At 46.1% G+C, this 15,642-nt stretch overlaps 2 protein-coding genes across 6 annotated transcripts in view; one reads left to right on the top strand and one right to left on the bottom strand.

Annotated features, from left to right (window-relative positions):
- Positions 1-15,642, top strand: part of PH4alphaEFB (prolyl 4-hydroxylase subunit alpha-1) — an 82,407-nt gene that overhangs the window by 20,102 nt on the left and 46,663 nt on the right. For 2 of the 4 annotated variants that reach the window (XM_045750165.2, XM_045750168.2), the window contains one exon: positions 10,633-10,683. The gene's annotated coding sequence lies outside the window, so the exon portion shown is untranslated. Of the gene's footprint in view, positions 1-10,632; positions 10,686-15,642 lie in introns of all 4 variants that reach the window. The other 2 variants (XM_069303084.1, XM_069303085.1) reach the window with 1 other exon arrangement.
- Positions 1-15,642, bottom strand: part of CDase (neutral ceramidase) — a 53,014-nt gene that overhangs the window by 34,695 nt on the left and 2,677 nt on the right. For both annotated transcript variants that reach the window (XM_045750162.2, XM_045750163.2), the window contains exons 2-3: positions 11,388-11,523; positions 9,845-9,988 (exon numbers count right to left, since the gene is read on the bottom strand). In XM_045750162.2, coding sequence (XP_045606118.2) covers positions 9,845-9,988; positions 11,388-11,522 — 279 coding nt within the window. In that variant the 5' untranslated portion in view covers position 11,523. The remainder of the gene's footprint in view (positions 1-9,844; positions 9,989-11,387; positions 11,524-15,642) is intronic.

The following is a 15,642-nucleotide window of genomic DNA, read 5'->3' as shown; positions in this document are numbered from 1 at the left end:
AAGAATCGTTTTTTCATCCAAGTACACATTTTACTGTTGCGTTAAACAGAGGCTACAGTTAAGGAATTGCGCCCAGTAAATCCTCCCCGGCCAGGATACGAACCCATGACATAGCGCTCGCGGAACGCCAGGCGAGTGTCTTACCACTACACCACGCCGAAATTGAATTTCTCTTTATAAAATTGACTTGAGGCAATTTTTTTTGCTGCGTTTTCGCTCTTTGCATTTCCTTTTCTATTATTCATTCCCATTTTTCTCCGTAATCCCTGTTTCCACTGCAGTTTCTTGTCTTGACTTTCACCCAAGTCATGGCTTAATTGTCCTTAATTTGATCTCCCATCTGGCGGCTTTCGGCCCCACGCTTCTATCCTCTATACCTGGCGGATACCTGGAGAGGGTCTCTAGAGTTCTTCTACTCCCCGAGGCCGGCCTGAGGCCAAGCTCGATGGACCTGGGCCAACAGGCTGTTGCTTGCGAGGCAGTATAGCCGACAGGTACGGCCGGCATGACCTGCTCTGCCAAAGCACAGGATTGCATGCAAGACACAGCAAGGTTAATGATGTTATTAATAAGAGGAGCCTTACCACAGCCGACTGTCCAGCAGAGCGAGAACCCCGTTACCTAATGCCCCGCAACTATGAGCCTGTCGGTCGCCCAGACGGGATCACGGTGAGCCCCTGGAAGAATGGTAGATAGTTGGTGTGGCAACCACCGTGGGACTACAACACCTATGTTGACTTCAGTGCTGCACAGGCAGGAGGTGCTGCTACTCACTGGAAAGCAGCCAAGTCTCGTAAATACAGAGATATTGATCACCACTACAATTTTGTCCCCATTGCTTCAGAGACACTTGGTGCCTAGGGTAAAAAGTGGATGCTAGTTTTTGAAGGAGCTGGATTCTAAGCTAATTGAAACAACTAGAGACCCTAGAGCCGCCAGTTTCCTCTTTCAGCGCTTAGTGTGGCGATCCAGAGAGGAAATGCTCACATGCATCCATGGTTCCTGCCCGCCATCTGAGGAGCCGGAGGAAACTCTACAACCTGTGACAAGTAGCCTTGTACCCGGCATGTAACCAATGTTGTAAACCCTTTTTGTGTAATGAAATTTGAAATAAAATGACAAAATACAAAAATATAGAGGGGTGGTAGAAGACAATATGTGAGTGTACGCGGGTTCCAGACAAGGCTCCCCCGGATGCTACATATCGTCTTCTTTGAGGTCGAGGGTCCCTACAAACGCAACTAGAGGTGGGACCCCCTATATATATATTATATATGATATAGTGAGTGAGAGGGTTGGGAAAAATAATATAAGTCGTCAGACTGACTGCTTTCAGACCACACTGCTATACTATCGACCTGTCTCGCTGTGGAAGGTCGACCAGGCCCAGATGTTGAAGGGCTGTGGTGGAGGGTTGTGGTGGAGGGCTGTGGTGGAGGGTTGTGGTGGAGGGTTGTGGTGGAGGGTTGTGGTGGAGGGTTGTGGTGGAGGGGTTGTGGTGGAGGGTTGTGGTGGATGGTTGTGGTGGAGGGTTGTGGTGGAGGGTTGTAGTGGAGGGTTGTGGTGGAGGGTTGTGGTGGAGGGCTGTGGTGGAGGGTTGTGGTGGATGGTTGTGGTGGAGGGCTGTGGTGGAGGGTTGTGGTGGATGGTTGTGGTGGAGGGCTGTGGTGGAAGGGTTGTGGTGGAGGGTTGTGGTGGAGGGTTGTGGTGGAGGGTTGTGGTGGAGGGTTGTGGTGGAGGGCTGTGGTGGAGGGTTGTGGTGGAGGGTTGTGGTGGAGGGTTGTGGTGGAGGGCTGTGGTGGAGGGTTGTGGTGGATGGTTGTGGTGGAGGGTTGTGGTGGAGGGTTGTGGTGGAGGGTTGTGGTGGAGGTTGTGGTGGAGGGTTGTGGTGGAGGGGTTGTGGTGGGGGGTTGTGGTGGAGGGTTGTGGTGGAGGGTTGTGGTGGAGGGTTGTGGTGGAGGGGGTTGTGGTGGGGGGTTGTGGTGGAGGGTTGTGGTGGAGGGTTGTGGTGGAGGGGTTGTGGTGGGGGGTTGTGGTGGAGGGTTGTGGTGGAGGGTTGTGGTGGAGGGTTGTGGTGGAGGGGTTGTGGTGGAGGGTTGTGGTGGAGGGTTGTGGTGGAGGGGTTGTGGTGGGGGGGTTGTGGTGGAGGGTTGTGGTGGAGGGTTTGTGGTGGAGGGTTGTGGTGGAGGGTTGTGGTGGAGGGGTTGTGGTGGGGGGTTGTGGTGGAGGGTTGTGGTGGATGGTTGTGGTGGAGGGCTGTGGTGGAGGGTTGTGGTGGAGGGCTGTGGTGGAGGGATGTGGTGGAGGGCTGTGGTGGAGGGCTGTGGTGGAGGGCTGTGGTGGAGGGTTGTGGTGGAGGGTTGTGGTGGAGGGCTGTGGTGGAGGGCTGTGGTGGAGGGTTGTGGTGGAGGGTTGTGGTGGAGGGCTGTGGTGGAGGGTTGTGGTGGAGGGTTGTGGTGGAGGGCTGTGGTGGAGGGCTGTGGTGGAGGGTTGTGGTGGAGGGTTGTGGTGGAGGGCTGTGGTGGAGGGTTGTGGTGGAGGGTTGTGGTGGAGGGCTGTGGTGGAGGGCTATGGTGGAGGGTTGTGGTGGAGGGTTGTGGTGGAGGACGAGGTATTGAGGAGATGGTGAGAGTGAGAGATGAGAGTGATAAGTTATAAGGACACAGTAGAGGTTGAGTTACGAGTGTGTGTGGTGTCGAGGGGGTGAGTGTAAGTCCTCCTCTCCTCCCAATATCTACTACCTGCCAGTCATTCCTTGCCTCGTGATCTTCACCCTTCCCTATTCTCTATCCGTAGTTATGTTTCCTTGTTTCTCGCGTGTGTTCTCTTTCCCCGGAGTGTGGTAAAGACTCCACCTAGCACGGGCCCTTAGCCAGACGCTATGACCTAGCAAGGAACAGCAGCTACACTTCCCAGTTGGCTCCTAGCTCCCTGCGGCTGGGCGCTCCTAGCGTAACTTTTTTCATCTTGTCTTAGATTTAAGGAAGACCTGGGTAAATACTGGTTCGGTAACAGGGTTGTTGATTTGTGGAACCAATTACCGCGTGACATAATTGAAGTAGGATTCCTTGATTGAACAAATCCACAAGGGCCGTGACGAGGATTCGAACCTACGTCCGAGATCATCCCAAACGCTTGCCCTTGTGGATTTGTTCATTTGATGCATCACGCTATTGTGATTTCTGTGTGTAATCCCTTGATTGTTTTCAAGCGTAGGTTAGACATATATATGAATTGAGATTGGGTGGATATAAATAAGAGCTGCCTCGTATGGGCCAATAGGCCGTCTGTAGTTACCTTTATTATGTTGTTATGGATCTTCCTGCCTCGGGTCGTTTCTTCTCCAGCTGGGGAATTGATCACGGCATCAATGGTATTCCCGCACAGTCCTGTGATGTTAAAGATGTAGATTGTCGCCATGTTGACCAGACCACATACTAGAAGGTGAATTAAGGGACGACGACGTTTCGGTCCGTCCTGGACCATTCTCAAGTCTACTGTGTGATTGTCGCCATCTTTATCACGCTGTGTTCAACAGCTTTGAGTGCAACATGATGAAATCGTCACTTGGCTGACGACTTGTGTTCGGATGATAACTGTGTAAGTTGTTGTTTTTAGATTTAGCTACTGAGAAGGAAGTGTCCATGTAGCACGGGCTATGGTGAGCCCGTAATATACTGTGTAAGTGCTTCACCCACTCCACATACACATTATTGCCAAGAGAAGGTAACCACCTAACCCAACCTGTGTGCACAATATGCTAATATATGATAATGCCAGTTTATGTTTGAGAAAGTTTCCATTTCGAATAAGCGGCATGTTGTAAGTGATGAATGGGGTCGGCCGCTGCCGGGAATGAACCAACCCGTCCTCGACTGAATTTTAACAGAATGTTAAAATTGATGAATGCATCTTTGGGTCGACTGCTGGATGGAATGGACTTGGTCCTGATGACGAGTTGCCTAAGGTGTCCCAACGTCAAGAAAACGATCAATTTAAAGTCCCCTCTCCTAACCTACCAGAGGACCCAAAACAGAAAACGGGACAGTGTACGTCACTTTCGCCAGCCGCTTCCATTTTCTTGTACGACAATTTTTGACATTATGTAACGCATACGAGCGAAAAGCGACGTTCTGTGTAGGAGGACAGGTTGGTCTTCACAACTTGAGGATGGGCTATGTCCTTGCACTTCCTCTCACTACAACACTTCGTTTTCTATTTTAAAACTATTCTAGAATCTCCTCAGTTACCCCGGCCTGTTCTTCTGACTGGTGAATCAGCTTTTTGTGAGCAAGAGTCAAGGCTGTACGACAATCTGTGAAGATGCCACCCCACCCACTCTGCTCCTTGTCTTCCGTGTCTTGTTGACCTTCTCCAAGTCGAGCAGTTTCCTCAGGCGTTGTTTAGCTGGGCTTTTAACAGCTAAACAACGTCTGAGTTGTTTACAAAGTTAAAGTTACAAAGGTTCCCCTCTCCACGAGGTTCACTGTTTCTGCCTATTGCTCCAGTTTACCATGCGTGGTATTCAATGACACATGTCTGTAGTGTGCGGCTTCGTAGCGTTTAAGTTGAGGTAATCACAAGACTAGCCTGGCCCCAGGCCTGGCGTGGAGAGCAGAAGAACTCTGGGAAGCCACTTCAGGTAGATCTGGTGAGTTTCTCCATTGATTAATGCCGCTTGATAGCCCTTAGTGGGTACCTACGGCCGCAGTGAACCCCACGGAGGACTTTGGTGAGGTCCTCTGTGTTTACATCCAGCTCCTTGTGAGGTTCTTTACCACCTCCATCTCCCCCTCCTCCTGTACTACCACTGTACCTCCCTCCACGGTCTCCACCCTCGCATCATCACTTCTGCCAGCCCTCCGCTGCACCGTGTGCGTGCGCATCTGCGCGTGCGTGGGGCCCTGTTATCCCCTTGGATACACAAACGCCCTCTCCGCTATCATCGTCATCTCCGCCAGTTATCCTTCCGTTGACCTCTCCTGCACCAGCTAACAAATCACACTTGTATTTACTCTTCCTGTAGTTGGTTTGAGTGATGACTATAATACCGACAGGTGTGACAGGTGTATATGACGAGTAGGAAGGTGTGGAGAGCTTTGTGACGTGGACGAACAGATGCGGGACGTGACGAACATGTGTCTGTGCGGTCAATTACCTCCAGCATGACAGCAGCAGCAGCAGCAGCAGCAGCAGCAGCAGCAGCAGCAATATCTCCCCCCCCCCCACGCACAGTTCAGCTTGACTGTCAGCTGTTACAGCCACGGCAGTCGCTCTGCCTCTCCAACACTCACTACCAGTCATTCTCCAGTTCCACTTCCAGTCCGTCTATCACCGGTTCTCAGTGACGTGTCGGAGCTCCGTTTTTTGGCGTATTCGGGTTCCCTGTGCTTTACCGTTTATACTTAAACTGGTATGTACGCAGCAGCAGTTTCTGAGCCCTTGTCAGTTATTATTGTACAGCACGAATGTTCCCCTTGTACCTTACTAGTTCCTGTATGATACGAACTTTTCCTTGTGTGAACTCCACAAGGGCCGTGACGAGGATTCGAACCGACGTCCGAGAGCATCCCAGACGCTGCCTTAATCGACTGAGCTACGACATGGTTTTGTTCATTTGATAAATCACGCTATTGTGATTTCCTTGTATCTTACTGTATGATACAGACGTTTCCTTGTAGCCTACTGTATGATACAGACGTTTCCTTGTAGCCTACTGTATGATACAGACATTTCCTTGTAGCCTACTGTATGATACAGACGTTTCCTTGTAGCCTACTGTATGATACAGACGTTTCCTTGTAGCCTACTGTATGATACAGACGTTTCCTTGTAGCCTACTGTATGATACAGACGTTTCCTTGTAGCCTACTGTATGATACAGACGTTTCCTTGTAGCCTACTGTATGATACAGACGTTTCCTTGTAGCCTACTGTATGATACAGACGTTTCCTTGTAGCCTACTGTATGATACAGACGTTTCCTTGTAGCCTACTGTATGATACAGACGTTTCCTTGTAGCCTACTGTATGATACAGACGTTTCCTTGTAGCCTACTGTATGATACAGACGTTTCCTTGTAGCCTGCTGTATGATACAGACGTTTCCTTGTAGCCTACTGTATGATACAGACGTTTCCTTGTATCTTACTGTATGATACAGACGTTTCCTTGTAGCCTACTGTATGATACAGACGTTTCCTTGTAGCCTACTGTATGATACAGACGTTTCCTTGTAGCCTACTGTATGATACAGACGTTTCCTTGTAGCCTACTGTATGATACAGACGTTTCCTTGTAGCCTACTGTATGATACAGACGTTTCCTTGTAGCCTACTGTATGATACAGACGTTTCCTTGTAGCCTACTGTATGATACAAACCTTTCCTTGCACCAAACCAACTACTGTATTTGTCAGCTGTTAACACCCACACACATATGTTATGTGTTTAACATTACAATTAAAACAATAAAAACAACTAAACTATACAAAAAAACTTATCTACTCCTAATTATCCAAAACAATTAGCTGAAAACTTTGATCTTGATAAAGGTATAAATTTGACAAAATTTTGAAATCGTGAATTTATATAAATTATATATTTGTGTATTCAATGATGATACAGATAATATTACAGCTATACTCTGTGTATACTGAATATTGTATACTGTATTAATTTACCTGTATATGGGTGAAGATACAAGGGGTACAGGTGCCCGGTACAGGACTGTTTTAACGTTACTACAGATAACCACTACAGATAACATAACCATTAAGATCACTTTGTATCGAGCTGATATCACAAGATAACTGATATCGTCTTTGTAACATATTTGTTCATAGAGTAAGATATTACAAAATTCCAGTGGTGCTTCGACTCATGTTCCCCAGGATGCAAGCCTCGTCAGTTGACTATCTTTTGGGTATTTACGTCACTGTTAGGTGGACAGAGACATCAGGTGAAAGGAAGTGCTCACAACTGTCTCGTCCCGTCAGGGAATCGAACTCTGTGGTTCAGGGGGTTGTGAGCCGATAACAGTAGTCTTTATGTGTGTGTGTGCACTCACCTAGTTGTGTTTGCGGGGGTTGAGCTCTGGCTCTTTGGTCCCGCCTCTCAACCGTCAATCAACTGATGTACAGATTCCTGAGCCTACTGGGCTCTGTCATATCTACATTTGAAACTGTGTATGGAGTCAGCCTCCACCACATCACTGCCTAATGCATTCCATTTACTAACTACTCTGACACTGAAAAAGTTCTTTCTAATGTCTCTGTGGCTCATTTGGGTACTCAGCTTCCACCTGTGTCCCCTTGTTCGCGTCCCTCCAGTGTTGAATAGTTCATCCTTGTTTACCCGGTCGATTCCCCTGAGGATTTTGTAGGTTGTGATCATGTCCCCCCTTACTCTTCTGTCTTCCAGTGTCGTAAGGTGCATTTCCCGCAGCCTTTCCTCATAACTCATGCCTCTTAGTTCTGGGACTAGTCTAGTAGCTACCTTTCGACTTTTTCCAGGTTCGTCTTGTGCTTGACAAGGTACAGGCTCCATGCTGGGGCCGCATACTCCAGGATTGGTCTTACGTATGTGGTGTACAAGATTCTGAATGATTCCTTACACAGGTTCCTGAACGCTGTTTTGATGTTAGCCAGCCTCGCATATGCCGCTGACGTTATTCTTTTTATGTGGGCTTCAGGAGACAGGTTTGGTGTGATATCAACTCCTAGCTCTTTCTCTCTGTCTCTTTGTGAGTGTGTGTGGGTGTGCAACAGGTGTCTCGCAGGAGGTGCGCAATTTAGTGACAGGTTTGAAGTCACACACCTGTCGAAGGTTTGTCCTATTATTTCCTATATCTTTGTGCCACACAGCTGCTGTTGCTCCCCCTCACCCCGGTACACACATGTTAGAAATAGGACATGAGTCATTACTTTCCGGCGGCTAGAAAGGCGGGGTCCAAGAGCCAGTGCTCGATCCTGCAGGCACAAAGTAGGTGAGTACACACACACATACACACACACACGTTCACGTTGTTGTATATGTATACACGTTCTGGCATCTTAGAGTATTATGTGGGGGTTCTGTGTGGTAGTGTAGGAGGTGTGGCGGTAATGAGGAACCATTATTAACCCCCTTGATCCAAGATTATCACCCCTTAACTCCAGGATTATCACCCCTTAACCCCAGGATTATCACATCCTAACCCCCGTAGTCCTGAGTTGGTCGGGTTGACTAAAAAACATGGTTTGGCACCAGTTTGGGGCCCTTCGGAACCTCCCAGAGAACTCAGAAGGGTTCCGGGTTGATCGGCCTTTGTCCCACCGTGGCTGAGTGGTCAAAGCAGGCGTCTGGGAATCACCAGGTCGCCAGTTCGAGTCACCCCATTACTTCAGAAGGATTTTCATTGATATATCACGTCATTGTGATTTTATTGCGATATGTCGTCAAACTATTGAGCGAGACGTGTAATAGTCTTCTTATACGTCAATATTCCGGTGTTTTAATTTGGATGAATACGTCGTATTTTAACGGAGGAGTCGACTCCGTTAAAAACAAGCGACGCACTAGAAGATAGAACGGATTGTCCAGAACGGATTGTTCCGGATTGTCCAGAACGGATTGTTCCGGATTCTCCACAACGAATTGTTCCAGATTGTTTCGGATTGTCCATAACGGATTGTTCCGGATTGTCCAGAACGGATTGTTCCTGATTCTCCACAACGGATTGTTCCTGATTCTCCACAACGGATTGTTCCTGATTTTCCACAACGGATTGTTCCGGATTTGCTAGGGAATGAGGAAGGAAAGAGCGGAAACTCTCACATGGACCAGGGGACCACCACCACTTGTCTACACCGCCGTAAATCATCACTCACGCGGGGGGAAACACCAATTATGTGCCTCAATTGCTGGGAAATTGAGGCGGTGTTTAATGGTGTAGTTTACTTCCGAGTCTTGCGGAGGGAAACTGTACCACCATGACTAGTGAGGCCTCAATTGTTGCTCTTTCTCTCGGCCTCTTTCCCGCGCTGTGTTGACTTGTGTCACACCTTGGGTTATGGCACCCCCTCAGTGGAACCTGAGGGAGATGGGGGGGGGGGGCAGGGCAGACATACCCATAGATCCGGGCACCGTGGTACCCCCCCTTTCTAGTGGAATTGCCTAAGTGTAGGTACAAGATGAGAGCTTCGCTCGTGGTGTCCCGTTTTCCCAGTACTCTTTGTCGTATACTGTGCATGTGTGTGTTAAGTGTATGTCGGATTTAGTGTCAGTAGGGTTTGTATACTGGTATGCATATACGTGTTATGTATGTTATACATGTTATGACTGGTGAGTGATGGGGAAGGCAGTGCATGGGTGGAGGGTCCTGGTGAGTATGAGGATGTGACCTATCTCACCAGGACCTCACTGCTTCCACCTACTCATTCTTCATTATACTCACTGATCTCCCTCATCACCATCTCTGAAGACCCTCATAATACCCTCTCACCATCATCACCCCCTGCCACGGGACCGTCACTATACTCACAAAAGCTGTCTCATATCTTGTGTAAACACCCAAATATACACCTAGAGGTATACTCCGCTATAAATGATGCCCAACCACTTGACGGTCGGGTATTGAACACTGACCTGCATGAAGCGAGACCATCGCTCTACCGTCTACCGTTCTCCCCTTAAGCCTCCATCTACACTCTGAATAACCTTTTAGTTATTAATACAATCATGATCAGGCGGATTGAATTAGGATATGTGGGCTGGATTAATTTAAGTGATTTGTTGAGTATCTGAGTGACTTGTTGAGTCGTTCGCTTCACCTACCTTATGGCTGAGTAGCTTGCGTGACTAACCTTGATCTTGATGCTGGAGGCCATCATGCCACAGTCGAGGCTGACGAAGACGACCCGTCGCTGGGTGTCGTCGAAGATGAAGGCACGAGAGAAGAGACGCATGTGGATCCCACTGTTGATCTGCCCTGGGTTAGCGTACCCCATCTGTAGAACACCATCCATTATGTTACCATAGTGTCTCTAGGTGTTATGTGGGCCCCCATGTCCATCCTGTGAGGGGTAGTGGACCCCCATGTCCGTCCTGTGAGTGGTAGTGGGCCCCCATGCCCATCCTGTGAGTGGTAGTGGGCCCACATGCCCATCCTGTGAGGAGTAGTGGGCCCCCATGCCCATCCTGTGAGTGGTAGCGGACCCCCATGCCCATCCTGTGAGTGGTAGTGGGCCCCCATGTCCATCCTGTGAGTGGTAGTGGGCCCCCATGCCCATCCTGTGAGTGGTAGTGGGCCCCCATGCCCATCCTGTGAGTGGTAGTGCACCCCATACCTATCCTTTTAGTGGTAGTGAGCCTCATACCTATCTTGTGAGTGGTAGTAGACCCCATACCCATCTTGAAAGTGATTGTGGATCCCATACCCATCCTGTGAGTTATATTAGGTTAAATTAAGTTAGATTAAATTATATTTCACATGGTTAGATTAAGCTGTAGTAGGTATGGTCAAGTTAGAATACCATATATTCTGTGAATGTATATATTGTAAAGCTGATTGGGCAGTGTCGCGCAGTTTGGAGCCCAAATCTAACATGACCCTTGAGTAAAATTGAAACTGAACCTACGTTCTGTGTTTCAGAGTGAAGGCGGGTGATTGACATACCAACTGACCTCTGCTATTTCTGGACCAGTAAGTAAATATTAGTATATATATTCTCATTATAAATCTCTGATTAAACCTAGTAGAATAAAATTCTTTAGTTACCGTAAAATATTTGCCTTTGTGAGCTCGTTTTCTTTTAGAAGACCAAGGTATAGTTTTCTATTGAATGATTAGTTGTATAGGTAGACTATACTATATTATCTTTTGCATCGACGGTATCGCATATAAATTATGAAATTATGTGTTACCATCTTTATATGTAGATATACGAATCTTTTCATCGAGGAAAGAAGTACTAAAATATTAAATATAATGGAATTTTCAGTACTGAAAAATATCAACCTAACACTTGGAGTGTTCTTCAAACGGTCATGGAGGATAATTCCTGAAGTTTTTTGTTCTTTTCTCATCAAACAAATTACATACATCACTGTAAAACTACCGTATATGGAGAGGAATTAATTAATCCCTCCGAAGGGAAGTGAACTATGAGGAAAATGCACCAAGCCATTACGACTATATAGCACTTGGCAGGGGTCAGGATAAGGATTTGGGATGGGACGGGGGCAAGGAATGGTGCCGAACCATTTGGACGGCCGGGGATTGAACGCCGCCGTGCATAAAGCGAGACCGTCGCTCTACCGTCCACCCTAAGTGGTTGAACCAAATCATACTGAGATTAAGTAAATGTAAAACTTGTTATATAATATTTTTGACGAGTGTATACATACCATGTTGACGCCTGCTGCAGGGCCGGTAGCGTCATGTATACCCACGCCAATGTTGTAGAGGGAGGGGTCGGGCCGGGGGTCCGGCACCTGGGCCCCCACAACCGCACCAACACACAGCAACACCCACCGCAACATCCTGAAACACACCAGTACGGTTGCAGAAGGTTGAAAGTTTATATATCTGATTGGATTATGTTGTCGTCCATCGAGGCAAATTTAATGCTGATTTTGATGACGTCAGCGAAAGTTGACAAGAAACATGGGTTGTATTCCTGCTTATATCTGATATGAGTATGAGAAAGTTGGAGTGGCGAGGACCTACCTTGTCGGACTGTTTTCCGGACTGCTCCGAACTGTTTCAAACTGTTCCGAACTGTTCCGGACTGTAATCACGGTTATTTTGTTTATTTTACACTGTTCGCGATCCGTTCGTTAGAAAATTTAACCTATCATCTGCTTGTCAAAATTTCTTATACACATCGTCTGCATATTGGTTTGTTCCAACTGTCTCCGTAGTTTTGTTGGTGATCAACGCGCGTGGCTCTAAAACCGTGTCGTCTGTGCTTGTAGAGGTTATTGCTCACTATAGCCGTGGACGTAGTGGCGTGCTGGTACACTCGCAACAATGTGTGATGTTTGCCACTTTCTTGACCAAAGGGGCTTGGATAGGATAGGGGGGAAGATGGGGGGAATAAAGAGGATAGGGAAACGGATGTTAGGTTCGGCTGTTCTGAAGACTTAGTCACTACCCTAAAAACTCCCGTCTGCGTAAGAGTCATGTCAGCAGAGTTTGGTCTATGTAAGGTGTCTGCGTTTGTTATGCTCAGTGTCTGCGTTAATCTTATTATGCATGGAATGTGCCCAGAAATTGTACCTGTTGTGCTCGCCAAAATGTTTCCTTGTTTAGGCGTGACAATTTTTAACCTTACTGAACTATCTTCACTTTTTGGCATAATTTAAAAACCGATGACTGCAATTTTGTGTCCAAACTGTTGTGTAACACTGAGTTTGATAACTAACCGTCCTATCAGCTAATAGGTCACGTTTTGTACGCAATGGTAACCGACATTAAAGATACAACCTACTATAACAAAATAACGGCTCACAAATATATGTTTTCTATGCATCGGACTCCATAGGTTAAGTGGGTTGCTTAGGTTTGTACGTTTCTGGCTATGTTAAGTCTGCATTTTGTACGTAGCGGCAAACTAAGAGTACTGGCTGAAATCCGTCCTCAGACCAAATCCATTCCATCCAGCGGTCGACCCCAAAGATGCATTCATAATTTTTTACATGTCGTTCATTCGAAACAAGAATATTCTTAAATATAAATTAATATTGTTTTTATTACTAAATTGTACATAATTAAGGCATTGGTTAGATTAGGTTAGGTGCTTAGGTTCTGTTGGGGTTATTTGAAGTACGTGGGTGAAGCATTTACAACGTTGTGGTTCCAACAAAATTCGTCAGTGAAGCACTTGTTCCGGAAGTGTTCGGACGTCATCAGTTGTAAGTCGTGTGTAAAACGTTTTTCATTCATAAACAGCTGGGGTTTGGCGGGTGGATGGAATGGTCTTTGGTTCTTTAATGACCAGACCACACACTAGAAGGTGGAGGGACGACGACGTTTCGGTCCGTCCTGGACCATTCTCAATCGACTTTGAGAATGGTCCAGGACGGACCGAAACGTCGTCGTCCCTTAACCTTCTAGTGTGTGGTCTGGTCAACATACTTTAGCCACGTTATTGTGACTCATTGCCTGCATTTGGGTCTTTCTTTGGAGGACGGGCTGCTGGTTTGATCTCTTGGTTTGGTACAGCCAGGATATGTAGTGGATTAGCAGTCCCCGTGGCGTAGTGGTAAGACGCTCGTCTGGCGTTTCGCGAGCCCTTTGGCCTGGGTTCGTATCCTGGTCGAGGAAGATTGACTGGGCGCCAATTCTTAACTGTAGCCCCTGTTCACCTAGCAGTGAATGGGTACCTGGTTGTTAAACAATTTGGCGGGTCATATTCCAGAAAAAATAAAGATTAAGGACCTGCCCGAAACGCTATGCGTACTAGTGGCTGTACAAGAATATAACAACTCTTGTAAATAAATAAATAAATAAATAAATAAATAAATAAATAAATAAATAAAAATAAAATGAAATATGTGGGTCTGTAGGCCGCACCAAGCAACAGCCTGATTTATCACAAGTCGAGCCTGGCTTCAGGCCGGGCCCGGGAAGTAGAAGAACTCCTGAAACCCTCTTCATGTAAGCTCCAGGTATGCTCTTAATGTCCACACCGCCACGCGCTGGGACCTTGTTTACATGAGAAGCAACGCAACTCAATCCCCACTACCCGCATCTGAATGGTTCTCTCTGATATCATGCCGTTTATATTATGGGCATAATCTTTGATATCATGGGCCACATGAACGTTAATATCATTGCCCTACAGTGCCTATAATGGGGCAATGAAGTTCCCCAGGCCCCTAAGGTGTCCATCCGGCCTTGGCTAGGGTAGGGTGGAGGTAAATCATAGGTTGAGAGAGAGAGTGAGAGGGAGGTAGTTTCGGGCGTGTGACTGTCCACCTGCCACAGGGGGAGATACAGCTGACGAAGTTTCCCCTGGGGGGTTGTGAGAACGTGGCCGCCTGTCTCTGCTCTCTTGTTTACCGCTGATTACACTCCTCAAATGCCTCTCACGGTCCGGCTAAAGTATCATTATCGCTGTTATATTTTCGTTACTGGGAAAGCCTCGCGGTATTAAAAATATCAAAGCCTGTTTGACAATATTCTATATTCTGTTTGGCAATAAATCCTCTAATCAAATAAATCTCAAAATAAACAATACCCAAATTTGTAACAAATTAGATGGCAAATTCCTTGGCATTCTCATTGACCATAAGCTGAATTTCCAGGGCCACATTCTAAATATATAAAAAAGTTTCAAAAACTGTTGGCATTCTTTCTAAGATCAGATATTATGTACCCCGCCCTGCCCTGGTGACTCTCTATTACTCCCTCGTCTATCCATATCTCAACTATGGTATTTGTGCTTGGGGCTCTACTACCCAAAATCACTTACGTCCTCTAATTACTCAACACAAAGCTGCTATTAGGACAATATCCAACTCTGGCCCCAGACATCACTCGGTACCCCTACTCAAATCTCTGAATATGTTAGACATTAAGTCACTGCACATTCTCTCATGTGTATTATACATATATAAAACGCTAAACTGTAATGCCAATCCTGACCTCAAAAGCTTCATAGAAGGTTGTAACAGAACCCATGAGCACCACACTAGAAATAAATACAGTTTTGATATTCCTAGAGTACGACTTTATCAAACTAGAAATGCTCTACAAATCAAGGGGCCCAGAATGTGGAATGACCTTCCCAACCATGTTAAAGACTGTACCTCTCTCAACCAGTTTAAGTTAAAAACGAAGCTATACCTAATAAATTCCCTGTAACCTACCTTACCCGTCTAATGTCATCCCATGTCTGTTTTTTTTTAAGAGCGCTGTTTGTCGACAGAATTGTATTTGTGCTGCTTTTTCAGCTATGTTTTCATTCCATGTTTTCATTTTACTCTTTATGCTCAATTAGTATTAAGCTTTAGTCATTTAAGTTTTTCATGCCCGAAACGCTTTGCGTAATAGTGGCTTTAGGCATTGTATGTACTAGCCCTAACTATAAATCCATCACTCTTTGTAAAATCTCTTTTATGTTTGTACCTTACCTAAATAAACATTTGATTTTGATTTTTTTTTTTGTTAATGTCTTTTTAGAGGCGGCTCCCAATATGGGCTCCACGGACCCTTTAATACTGTACTGTATATTGAATTATACTCTATATGAACCTCTGATGAGCGTTGAACTGAATGTCTGCTGTTATCATGTTATCATGCTGCTTTTCATATAACCATATGCATAACTTTTAGCTTGTAAACAAATATTTTATTTAGGAAAACCACGACGCAATGAAAGAAAACGGTGCCTTAATCATTTTTGATGGTAGACTTCTCTTAGAAATACGTGAGATTTGTTTCGTCATAACTATTCAAATTCAATTTCAAAATTCAAATTAAAATTTTTATTCAGGATAAAAAAAATGGAATATAGTAAAAATGGGCACTTCTAAATTGTTGAATACAAAGTATCGTATTCAACTTCAGAGGAGCGTCAAATAGGCTTCACTATGACTTTCAAAGTTTAAGATGAAAGTTTTGTAAGTCATGATGAGTTGTCTCGAAGGTGGATGA

Source organism: Procambarus clarkii, chromosome 49, assembly GCF_040958095.1.
Source record: "Procambarus clarkii isolate CNS0578487 chromosome 49, FALCON_Pclarkii_2.0, whole genome shotgun sequence".
NCBI lineage: Eukaryota > Metazoa > Arthropoda > Malacostraca > Decapoda > Cambaridae > Procambarus > Procambarus clarkii.
The sequence above is the reverse complement of the archived record's forward strand: the minus strand, read 5'-3'. Positions and strand labels throughout refer to the sequence as shown.